At 41.6% G+C, this 13,012-nt stretch overlaps 1 protein-coding gene across 4 annotated transcripts in view; it reads right to left on the reverse strand.

Annotated features, from left to right (window-relative positions):
• LOC120801404 (FERM, ARHGEF and pleckstrin domain-containing protein 1-like) overlaps positions 1-13,012 on the reverse strand; it is a 51,576-nt gene that overhangs the window by 22,118 nt on the left and 16,446 nt on the right. For 3 of the 4 annotated variants that reach the window (XM_040148362.1, XM_040148363.1, XM_040148365.1), the window contains exons 3-6: positions 1,400-1,504; positions 1,247-1,289; positions 942-1,020; positions 44-141 (exon numbers count right to left, since the gene is read on the reverse strand). In XM_040148362.1, the coding sequence (XP_040004296.1) occupies positions 44-141; positions 942-1,020; positions 1,247-1,289; positions 1,400-1,504 (325 nt within the window). Of the gene's footprint in view, positions 1-43; positions 142-941; positions 1,021-1,246; positions 1,290-1,399; positions 1,505-2,483; positions 2,937-13,012 lie in introns of those variants that run through there. The other variant, XM_040148366.1, reaches the window with a different exon arrangement.

Consider the following 13,012-nt stretch of genomic DNA (forward strand, 5'->3'; position numbering starts at 1 on the left):
TTAGTCTCTAAGCTAAATGAGGAAACAGTCATTAAGGACTTACACTGGATAATGTGGGAGACCATCAGTGCAGCACTGCTGTCATTGCAGGTCAGACGTCCACAGGAAAGATCCTGTTTGATCTGCAGGGCAAACAGGTACCTGGACACAAACCCAAACAGCTTTCACATAGTACAGCAGGGTAGATGTGGTGGCGGTTTCCAGCACTGGAGCAAGTTAAAATGGACCTCTGGAACCACTCAGAAACATCTACGGCTGAATTCAAACAGGACATCCAAGAGAACTGCTGCAACTAAATTTCTGATCCAAAACAATGTACTCTGGCTCTTTTTATTTTGCACAAGACTTCCTTTTAGCCAAACAGAGTTGTCAAAATGCGCAGTTTAGATTCAGTAAGTACTACGTTCAGGGAAGTCATTTATTGATGATTTACTGACTGTCTTGTGTTACAATGCTGCTTCTCTTGGATGAAAGCCAGAACAGGACCAATGGTATGCACCTATAGTATGCCTTTGCTGTATCTCAAATGCTGATATCAACAAGAATCATTAACAGTTAACAGGACATACACAACTGTGGCAGAGGGACATTTCTTTCTGTACGCCTATTATTCCCCCCACTTTGACTCTGAAAACATGCAAGTTATGACCCAGCTCCACAGAAAAGGAAACAGAAACCAGAAAATCATTAGCGCCTTGCTAATCTCCAGAGAGCTAAATCTGAAACATGGCAGCCATGACATGAGTATTGCAAATCTGAGTAGCGAATAAATCTTTTGGAAACGGGAGCATATGTTTCATTTTTGCTTCTACGTTCGCTTCCAGTCACAGCCGAAGTAATTTACATTGACATATCGCATATAAATGCATATTTCAACGCCAGCTGGAAGATATACACAATGTAGAGATTTAATGTGTTTAATTACGTGGAAAGGAGCTCACCTTGTCAGCTCCTCCAGTAGCTGGGCATGGTCTGGAGGGAAGAACTTCACAGCAAACCTCAGCATTGTGTGCTTCGGTCCTGTGTGTGATAGATAAGTATTGTAATAACGGAAAATGATTTGTTCATTACCCCCAATTTAGTTTTTATTTAGCTGAAAAAAAAAGCACATTAGCTCTTTCAAATGGGATCCACGTGGACCTTACTGTGTAGTGACTCATATCTGATTTTCTTCAGATAAAACACTGAAGAATTCAAGGACAAGGATGCCCTAAAAGAAGATATAACAGCATTTTGAAACACTTACGTCTGAGCTGCTTGATAATGGGCTTGATATGGTCTAACCAAACCTGTGGAAAAGAGAAAAAAATATTTTACTAAGTAGCTGGTTTTAAGCAAAACAAACTCTAGGATGTATAAGAAGAGGCTCTAATTTACTTCCATTTTTATCTTCACTCACCATCATCTTCTGATGGTTCTGAAACTCCAAGCCAAAGTAGTCACCCTCAATGAGGTTCATGTGGGAGCATACCAGGTCAAACAGCACCTTGCCTGAAGCTTTTTGCTGTGAACAAGAAAAAAAAAAAATCTGGTTAAAATAACACCCGGCAAGGTTTTGATGACCATGTAAAATAACCACATCTATTTCTTATCTGAACTGTTGTTCTTAGCAATCCAGTCAAATGGCACTGTGACATTTTATGGTCTTATTTAAGTGAAGGACAACCAAACCCCATGGTTTTTAATGTCACACAAATAGATGGCAAATCTCCTCTGTCTTAATTCCTCTCTATCCTCCCTTCTTCCATCCTGACATTCAAAGGCTCAGTTGACCAAAAGCTGCAGCAGCTAGATGGGTGGGTGGACCCCGTCTTTGATCTGTGTTTTCAGTGTCACTGCTGTCACCGATGACGGACCAGCGGCCTTTGAGGTTGATACAGTATCCGAATGGGATACAGAGTGAGTCTCCCTGACCATGTCTGTCCTCACTCAGCCCACATACAGTGCATGCAAAGACTGTGAGGAATGACTCAACCGCCCACTTTTCTGACAAATAACTACAACGTGACAACACACATACCTCAAAAAGCCATCTACAAGAGAGAAAAGGATTCTCATGTAAGGTCAAGTAAATGTCAGGGATTTCCACGGAAACTCTTCTGCTGTTATAGACGCCCTAAGGAGACACAGAGCTCTGTCAGGCACACAACGGGAGAATTTCTGCCTGGCTGCTTCCCCGTGACTGGCTTGCACCATTGCAGAGCATAACACAGCTCCAGAATGTGAGTGTTTATAGTAGCAGTTTCCCCTGGCTTGGATAATGATCCAGGCCTGTTTCTGAGTATGTTTCAAGGAGGCAGTTTCTCCTCTACTTTAACACAAAAGCACATTGACTTGCTTCAGCACTCGCTGCTAGAAAAATTCCCCTCATACAGCCCAACTGCGCCGACATCCGCCTCTAAATCTATGTAGTGTTTCAAAGGCAAAGAAAGACACTGCCCGTGTTCCTATTAATGCTTAAAGAATAAAAACTTAATCTCTACCAGCTTAGTGAGAGGGTTTACACTTCCACAACCGAATCCTTAATCTTCCCCAAACAAGCCTCTCCACTTTCCCTGCTCCGCCCATCCTGAGTGAAGCACCGCTGTCTCTCTCCAGGCTGCCTCATGCAGCGCAGAGGGCATCCTAGCACCAAGGACCAGCTGTTTCCATATGGTGATGGAGCTGATGAGGGAGGCCACAAGGAGGCTGGAGGGAAAGAGGTCATCAGCCAAAACACGCCCCTTCGAATACACACTTTCTAATCGTCGTTTCGCCTGCTGGTGACCCCTGAATTAATTCTATGTCTTGTGTTTTCTGGACAAATGCGCTCTTTAGAGGCTCCAGGAACGCTAACAGCAGAGAAAACAGAGTTGAATGGAGTGAAGGCTGAAGAGTGTTTCTTTATCACTGGAGCACTCTCACATCCAGCCTTATAAATCTGCTGTCACTGTAAAATGACCGCGAGCCAAGCAGAGATGGGTAAGGCACAGGCTGATTAGAACCAGGCAGTGCTTGATTAAATGCAGCTGTTGCAGACTGGAGTTATGGGGCTGGCATTTGACACTGCTGCAGCCGACACAGCGAGAGTGCTGGCGTTAATGAAGCACAAGTCGCAGAGATTGACGACCGTCATGATGCAGGCTCAGAGGACACTATGTAATACATACTTCACTCTAAAGTCTCTAAAGTGTAACTCGACTATGAATTTATGATACCCGGTATAAGAAACCAAACATGGTCAAGTTATGCAACATACTGTAAACTACATGGGGAAAAAAGTATGTGAACCCCCAAAGAAAGTATGTGGCTGCTCGAAAGATATGTGATTGTTATGGGCATTAATCTGCTGCTATAACTGCTTCCACTCTTCTGGGAAGGCTTTCTGCAAGATTGTGCAACCAGGCTGCAGGGATTTGAGCCCATCCAACCAAAAGACCTTTAGTAATGTCGTGTGATAAGACCTGGCTCAAAGTCAGCGCTCGAGTTTATCCCAAAGGTGTAGGATGGGGCTGTCATCTGCACAGGGGCACTGTCATGTTGAAACACTAAAGGGAATTCCCCAAACTATTACAAAATTAAAGGCACGCTATTCTCTAAAATATCATTATCCTCTGCAGACTTATGATTAACCTTAAGTGGAACTTAGGTGCCTAGCCAAAACTATAAAAACATGACTGCTGAATGTTGTCAAACACAATACAAAGGATCTACTGCCAGGCTAGCAGATGTGTGAGGTGTTTTGAGATAAATGCTAATGTCAGTTTGCTGGCAAGCTCAAAATGACATTGTTAACATGCTGAGGTTTAACAAGTATATTCACTCTCTTTTAGCTGTTTTTGGTCTCCACCAACTCCTCAGGGGAAATATTTGGCTCTTTAGCGATCAGATACTCTGCTGTGTTCACCAGCTAGCTGCTAACTGTGCCTGTTTACCACTTGGGCGCTGAGCAGATGGTGTATAGTGGGTTTTGTAAGCTTTTTCACTGAAAACACCTGCCTGCTGCAGCCGGAAAAAAAATGTCATGAGAGTGACCCACACGGTGAAGTGGAATGCCGGAAATCAAAACAATGAGCTGAAACTCACTATAAAGCCCCGTAAGGTCGAGGGGAACTGCAGACTGGGGTGATAACTATCTGTAGGTTTGTAGGACATTAAATTATGTACTAAATTTTATGGCAATCCATCCAATAGTTGTTGGGATATTTCAGACTGGACCAAATTCCAGACTAGCTAAACAGCCAACAGACTTAAAGATTTAAAGACAAAAGATAGTTGCTTAATTCTACCTTATTGAACCATTCATTTTTACTGACTATATTAGCACCTGCAGCCAGACTGTGCTTTTATTTCCATCCTCTAGACTATACACTATACAAAAATGTTCAAATTTTTGTTCACCATAAAAACTGTGTAAGTGGAGATACTGCAAAAGCTGATTATATTTATCAGCATGTGGACAGTTTCACAGTTGCACGCAATTACGATATAAAACAGTGGTACCACAATCACACAAAGCAGAAGCTATGACTTCTGCACCCTGACACACAGCTTCCCATACATAGTTGTGAGGCCTCTCCCCCAGCAGAAAGGTTACAGTCTTAGGGAAAACTCATGCTCAGCAGCTGACATTTCTTTCATCATGTACAATGCAAAGAAAATGTCACTAATCTCCCTTTTTATGACCTCTATCTACAAAAGTAATGGAGCTGGTTTACAAATGAGCAACCAATTCTAGAGTGAGGCGATGCACCCTGATTCAGCGGTCTCAGTCCCAGGCCAGACGCGCAGGGAGGGTCTGTCCAGGCTCGTTCGGTTTGAGCATAGGCTCATAGGATGCTACAAATGTTCACGTGTATGAGCACTAGCATGCCCGCATCACTACACTGACCTCTACATGCTCCGGCTGACAGAGGAAGGCTAAATAAAGATGACAGCGAGGTCTGCACACATGTCTGCTTGGGTTTGCACTTCAGGGTAGACCACATAACCCCCAACCCCCCCGACCTTTTGTTAGTGAGCTCATGTCAGCAAAAAACACATAAATGTCAGGTGTAAAGTAGCTTTGCTTTCCCTCCACTTTTCCCCCCCAGGAGTTGTTTGTATGGTCCACTTAACTTGCACTAAGCCAGGCTAGGCAGTGTTCACCAAACTTGTCCTGAGGGACAAGTGTGGGTGGGGGTTTGAGGGGCATGGGCAGTAAACAGACTGGCAATGTCTTTAGGCTCCAGATAGCCAGAGAGAACAAAGGATTGGTTGTGGTGCAATGGAGGACCGGATAATGGCATTCAAGCCAAGTGGTCAGCCATTGTTGGAAAGGGATTTGAGGATTTTGACTTTTTCTTGTGTCTTGGGCCTTGTTGGTCCAGCAGCACTGTTGATTCTGCTATACCTTTTAAAATGGAGTAGTCGTCTCACAGCAAGAGGTTTTCAGCTTTGACATTCAGCAACATCACAGGAGGTAAAAGATGAAAGAGACAGTGTGATTTAAAGGACGGAATAAGCAATCGGAGAAGTGGAAAAAGGTCACTTTTCGGGAATCAAACTATCTGCAGTGTTCATCTGATAAGATAGCAAGTAGGCTTAGCACAATATAAGAGTGATACCAAAAAGCAGTCTTGAGCTGACTTCAGGATATTTCAGGAGATGCAGTTCCACTCGTCACAACTTCTACATAGCCCATGTGAAGTAGCAGTGGCAGTGGAAAATCCCAGGAATGATTCTGGATACCTTTAAGTGAACCTTGGCTCTTCCGATAACACAGCTCAGGGCTGGGCTGAGATTACAGAACTACGTACAGTAGCGGGCTGATACATTCCCACGCTGCATCCTCCTGGTGCTGTTATAAAAAACATATGCGAGGACACAACTGCCTGTCTGTCCCATACTCCCATGGCGTCGCAATAAAGCAATGACACAGCCATTTAAAGTACCTCAGCACATGTGGCGATCTTTGCATATTCTGTGGCAAGTGTGTGTGTGTGTGCATGAGCAGGTATATTCTGAGCACTTTAATAGAAGGGTAGGACAGAGAGGTCAGTAGCACCTAAAGCTCATTGAGATTCAGGTCATGTGCTGCAGAGGTTCCCAGGGTGACTCGACTATAGCGGGAAGCTGACAAAGAGAAAACAGTGGAGGCTGGCAAACGTACTGATAATCCTGTCAAATTACCTGCATACCCTCACAGCACATACGGATGTGTGACCACGCATTTGTTTGCTGCATAATTAGGACGACTTTAATATCATTGTATGTTAACTGACACATGAAACGTTTAACACAGCCCCAGTAAAAGAACATCCAAAGGCAGTGTTACGTGTACAGGAAATCCCTAAGTAATGAAATTATTTCAAGATGCAAGATTCCTCCTGCTTTTCCATTCTTTTTTTTTCTTCCAAAACTCCAAACTGAGCTGCAGATGAAAAATATCAACACAAAAAGAAAGCAAAAGCGATGATTGGGCTGTCATAGCTGTCAGAGTCATTTTGTCACAGTGGGCCAGCCTCCAGGCCCTGAGAGGACAACCATGAAAATAATGTCCCCTGGATTCAATAGAGGGTTGAGAGAGAGATGGAGGTAGCCATCCTCAAAAGCCAGGACCACCAACACCTTCTTCTGCTCCTCCTGTAAAATTTTCCCCCCACTTTGCCTGCCTGCCCTCCTAGGAGCCTCTTTGGGCTGCTAGAAACATATTGATTTTGTATACATAATTATTAAGTGTCCTGTTGTGACCATCGTGTTGAGTACTGAATACTGAACAGTGCAGAGCACTGTGGATTAGTGCAAGGACCTCCCACTGTTAGTCAGAGCAACATAAATCAGAAGACAGATATAATAGTTGTGGGTTTGCATCGTTTTTGCAGATAGTAAACAAGCAGCCGCAGCAGAGGTTGGACCAACATGCTTTCGTATGCTTGCAAATATTAAGTCGTTGTATTATGTTAAACATAGACTGATGAAACACACAACAAAATTCTTAGAAAAAACAGAGTATCATTAAAATAAGCAGAGGGCAAGTGGGGGTTTTTAAGGCAGCTGGAATTACCAAAAAGATTGGCCTCCTTTCCCTTCATCTGCCTGAATCCCTTTCAGAGAGCTGCAAATTCTGGACCCATGCTGGTTATTCTCCACTTCCACCCCCTCCCAGACCCGAGGATTACTGTCACTCAGGGAGGAGGATGCGTCACTTCGCATTAGGGCAGAAACTCCACGTGTAGTTTAGCTATATAAAGGCAGACTGGAGAACTGAATAATAAATAATACATTTTAAACTGATATTAGCACAATTACCATGAGAAATATTAAAGAATAAAATTACATGAAAAGACTTTTGTTCAAAAATCAAATATTCGCCACTGAGGAAATATATTCTCCCCATACAACTACTCCAGTGTTATGAAATAAAATTAAAGTTTTTACTTTTATATTTTCAGATATGTTATTCATCTTAAGGTATCTCACAGATATCTTGCTTACTTAATGTTTTGATCATTTTGAGAATTTGATTAATTGTTTGTTATTTTTCATGCAAAAATGCCAAACATTTACTGGTTCCAGATCTAATTGTGATGATTTGATGTTCATGTATGACATTAAAACCCACATATCTCTGGGTATAGGACTCTTCATGAATTTAACAAGCTATCTGAACCCATCACCTTGGGTTGTGAGAAATTGTAATGTGCATTTTTCACTATTTTCTGAAATTTTATAGACAAAAAAGCAATCAGTTCCTTGAGTAAACAATTGATAATGAAAGTAACTATAGCAGCCTTAGCAACTAAGTTGCAGCCTTAGCGTATATCATTTTGGATTATGTAGCAACTGAACTAAAAGAAAAATTGAAATAGCAAGCAGCTGTTATTACAGTTTTCATCTGCATATGATTTTTTGTGCATTGATAACTTTCTCCACCTGCAAAATTAAGAGAGTGGGTTTCGTCTTGTAGCTGTAAATACTGTAGAGCACTGTAACTGTGAAAGTGCAGGTAATAGATAGGTTAATTAAGAGATTAATTAAGTGTAACTGTGAGAGAAAACACGCACAAGGGCGGGCCAAGAAAAAGAAAAGCCTTTCATATATAATCTGAATCCAAAAACGTGTGAAGGAGGTAATTCTTAATGATTCGGATTGATTAAACAGTCAGTGGGCTCCAGCCATGCCTTGCTTGACCTTCAGGCCAGATGGTCTTATAATAGAATACACCAGAGAGCTGAGTAAAACAGATTATCAAGTGAACTATACAGTTTAAGGTACAATTAGATACATCAGTATATCAGGCTGATTACATCTGATGCTTTGGAACATTCACAGTTTGTCAAAAGAATAAAAATCTGAGATAATGGCAGTCCAACTCTCAAACTGAAAAATCAGGAACTAGAGGAAAAACATCCGCAATGGCAGTAATTCTTCATCAGTCCTCTGCATTACAAGCTGGAAAAACTACAACCCTGAAAAGTCACATCCAGTCCACAATCTGTCACCGACCACCAAGTGCAAGGACGAAACAAGCAGCGCTACCTTCCAGGAAGCCAAGCCAGCACACACCAGGATCATTTACATCGTCACTGAGCACATTTAGATGAGCAAATTTTAGATGAGTTTTGGGACAGTAAGCAGAAATGTATGCATCTGCAATTGCATGGGTGCACGTTTCTAAACCAACTGTTTAAATATTTAGTTTCCTACTTTGAAGTATGGACACTGCTGGGACTGTAAGACAATATCAGACATCTCAAATTAATGTCGGCAAACAGCTGTTGAATCAGAGATCTGGGCATCGGCTCAGGCTGAACAGAGACATGCCAGCCATACTTGACAACGTCTCCAACCTGCACAAATTCATCAGATACAAAACAGATGGGACACATTCTTGTGTAAAAATTAATATCCAAGATATGTTAATTAAGTATTAATAAATGTACCACCCTGCTTGTATTAACCGCAGCCTGCTAATATTGGAGCAGACACACTGATCTACATAATCACTGGGATGTCTTATGTGCTTTGTGTGTTGGAGAGATCAAGAGAGAGAGAGCATGAGAGAGAGCAAAGTAATAATATGGAAAGTCATTAAGACATGGTGCATAAGCATTATTAAGAACATAATTAATATGTAGATCCTGACATGGCAAAATTTCACAGCCAAAGACATTAATAATTCCAACACATACAAATGCACAGGCAGCAGCTACAAGCAACTGAAGAATTTTAAAAAGTTAAACTAAGACTGTCAACTGTGATTCAATCCTGATACGGTGCTTCTTTTTGGCAATATTTAATAATTACATGATTTTTCATCAATGTGATGAAGTACCTTGATTTCCAGGTATTAATTTAGCTAGATCAGCTAAAAACAGCATTTCTGTTTGGTGGTATTGTGATGACAATGAAAATGCTGTCAACAATGACAATGAAAAGCAGCAAATCTTTACATTTTGGAACCTGCAACAATCAGAGAAATGACTTAAACAATGAATTGATTATGAAAATGGTTGCTGTTAAACTGTCTTAATTAGTGCTGCAATTAATGATTATTTTTATTACTGATTAATCTCTCAATTATTACTTCAGTTAACTACAGTTCAACTCACAGGACACTTAAAGTGTACGATGAAGATGAATACACAGTGTCAATTTTCAACTGCCACAGTGCCAGAGAAAAGCCTTGTACTGATTGACAACATCACTCTGCTCATGATTTCACACTGTGGGATCCAAATGATGTCTGGAGACAAGGTGTGGCATCAACACTCTCTAAGTCAATGGCTGGGAGAGCAGTTTTCTGCCTCGCCACCTCACTTCAGACCACCACAGTCTCTTTTTCCGAGTGGGACACCCTGTGAAGATGATGAGACCTCGGAGCTTGTGTGGAGGTTCTTTCTGGGACTGGAGCAGACTGGTTGTTGGTACTGTCCTGCCGCAAGTTCCCTTACCCATAATCTCCACTAGTAATAAATAATGACAGCTGCACATGCTGCTTTACTGGTGAGGCCAATCAATTGGCCTCCTTGAGATTAGCCTTAAACTACTTAGCCCTCTGTGCAGCAAATCCAGAGGCCCTCTTCCCTGTGATGTAGTTGAGTCACTGCAATGATAATAGCCGTTGTGACATGACATCCAAAGCTTTGTCACAGCAACATTTTTGTTAACGTTTTTCTAACCAGTCTGTAATATGTGGCATCCATTATTGAAAAATCTATATCGACAAACAGTCTAATTTTGTACAATGTAAAAGGTTAAAAGCGAACAGGTCAGGCCAAACACTGGCAAATCCTTTGCTTTAAAAACTACAGAGTCAATAACTGCAAAAAAACTAACTCCAGGGATGCCCAGAGGCCAAAAAACAGATTTTTTAATGTATTCACGATTAACTTCTAATTATGCCTTGGCCAGCCAGCTGGGATTTCCCTGTCAGAATATGGTTGACCTTATAGCATGCAGATGTAAAGACAAGATTCTCAGACCAAGGCTGCGCTTCCTGTGTATGAGGATTAAGGTCAATAGCCAAGAAACCACTCCCAGTTTGAAAAAGCACCAACAATGTCGCTGCTGTATCCTGTGTGTAGTGAGATGCCTGCTTAATTTAAAGTATGTGGTCATTACATCTTAAAAAATGGTGTCTTAGTGTCTCTGGGCACACTGGATGAGATAGCAACAGATTTTAAATCACTGTCTTTTTTCTGGGCAACACACACACACACACACACACACACACACACACACACACACACACACACACACACACACACACACACACACACACACACACACACACACACACACACACACACACACACACACACACACACAGACACACACAAACACACATTGAGGGTTCTTAACTGATACCCTGATCAAGCCACATTTGCATTTATATACAAAGAAATATGTGCTTTTTGGAGGTGATGTAACATTTATTGAAATTCTCTCTTGAGTGAAGCTGTGGTTTTAAGATGGCCATAACAGATGTTGATGGCTTTTTAAAAAAAAAAAAACTGACTACACTGGATCTTGCGGCTCTTTGAGGTGGTAGAGAGATCCTGAAGCTGTTGTTTAGCAGGTATAACGTGTACGGTCCTCAATGTCTTAGTTACGCATGTTTGCATGTTAACATTTGCTATTTACGTCTTAAATCTGAATCTAATCTGAAAAAATTTAAATTCTGATCTGATGGTGGTGCTAGATGAAAAGATAAAAAACAACCAAAGTTAATACAATTCATCTCGAGGGGGGTGGGAATTTTGGTATCGAATTTAATCGCAAACTATCCATCATTTGAGTCATTTCATTTAAAACCACAAATGTGAACCTCATGGCGGTGCTAGAGAAAAAGTCGGGGGGCTCACCAAAGTCATTAGGACTCATATGGGAACCATTAATGTCGGCACAAAATGTTGTGCCAATTTATAGGGTAAATGTTAAGATATTTCATTGGAGAAGTGAAAAATTTGACCTACTAGCAGAACCAGATGAAAAGTCAGGGGATCACCAATATCAGTACGATCATCCTCTGGGGACCATGAATGTCCAAAATATGCAATGAAAATTGTATGATAATTTTCCATCCAATACATCGTCAAAACATTGCCATTCCTATGCCCACGCATCGAATGGGCTAAATAATGTTTCACTGCAAAGATGGCTGTGGTGTTTTTCCTCTGTTTGGTTTGACGGAAGTATGAAAAAGAAGAGCTGACAATCTATGTGTGCAACTGGACAGATGTACTTAAATTTGATCAAAAAATAAGCGTGGTGGTAGGAAACCTGCATTGAGATATATGTGGTTGCAATTCAGAAAAATTCTGAGGCACTGAACAGTTTGGTCCAGGTGTAGAGTCATTTTAACACACGATATATTCAGTGCAGCATTAAACTACCCATTTTAATGAAGCACAGTTTAAACCTTCAGCCCTCTGTGTGAAAAACCCTGTGGCAGGAGTATTAGCCCTCGTTCTCCACAGCGTGACAAATTTGGACGCTTTCCTGAGGTGAAATCTCACATTTAGGGCGGCCGGTACAGACACTCAGGCACAAACACAAGCCAGCAAACAAACGTGAGAGCAGACACGGCATCAGTGAAGGCAGCTGTTGCTCTGTGTCTGCAGGCCACTGGGTCCAGCAGGAATTTAGGCCTCTGTGACTACAAAATACCAATTCCTCTCCATTGGAAGATAGAGCAGGACCAGTAACCATGGCAACATAAAGAAAATTGTGATTCCTAATCTCTGAGAAAAAAAAAATACAGAGGAATCATCTAGAGCTGAAGGGAAGCGTTTGGCTGAGTTAGTTCAATAATAGGTAATTATCTATACATAAAAAGATTCCATTTTAATCATTTTAGGGTGTAATGTGCGCTCTACTTTTAGAGGCACAGAGTTTAACTCTATTTCTCCATGTAATAATTTAGTAATTACTGTGACCATAAGCTAAAATGCGGAGGGTGCAAATGCTACACCCTGTTCTGCTTCTCCTGCTACTCAAGCACGCCCCAAGCCCTTTTCTATTTGCCGTAAGGTTAGTGAAACTTTAAGCCGACTAGCAAAGATGTGACTATTACCACACACTTGCACGCACACAAATCTGGCTGTGGAAATGGGAACACTGGACTCATGCTTTAGAGTGCTGGGTTTAAGGGTTCTCAGAGACTGAAACAACCCACTCTGACTAATTTAACATCACATAAACAATAGATGAGCAGTGAACATGATTGTTCTTGCGAGTATGAGGTTTAAAGCACAAGTGTTATCGGTTTGAATGCAGGCCTGGGGTCTGTCTTACCGAGTGAGGTTAGACAGCCAACACTGGGTGCAACCCAGGCTTTTAGTCTCATAATGCTGGCTCACTTCTTAACTGACGAAGATCTCCATGGTAACCTAACAGTATGCAGCATGGCTACCCTGCTCTGGAGGAGGTTTACCTCAGAGGACTGGATAAAAAATGTGTAATGAGGCCTTCCACTAACTAATTATTTTGCAATAGAAACAGACTTAATGAATAAGTAAGGATGTACATGAAGCATGCGATTTAAATC

This window comes from Xiphias gladius, chromosome 16 (genome assembly GCF_016859285.1).
Source record: "Xiphias gladius isolate SHS-SW01 ecotype Sanya breed wild chromosome 16, ASM1685928v1, whole genome shotgun sequence".
Lineage (NCBI taxonomy): Eukaryota > Metazoa > Chordata > Actinopteri > Istiophoriformes > Xiphiidae > Xiphias > Xiphias gladius.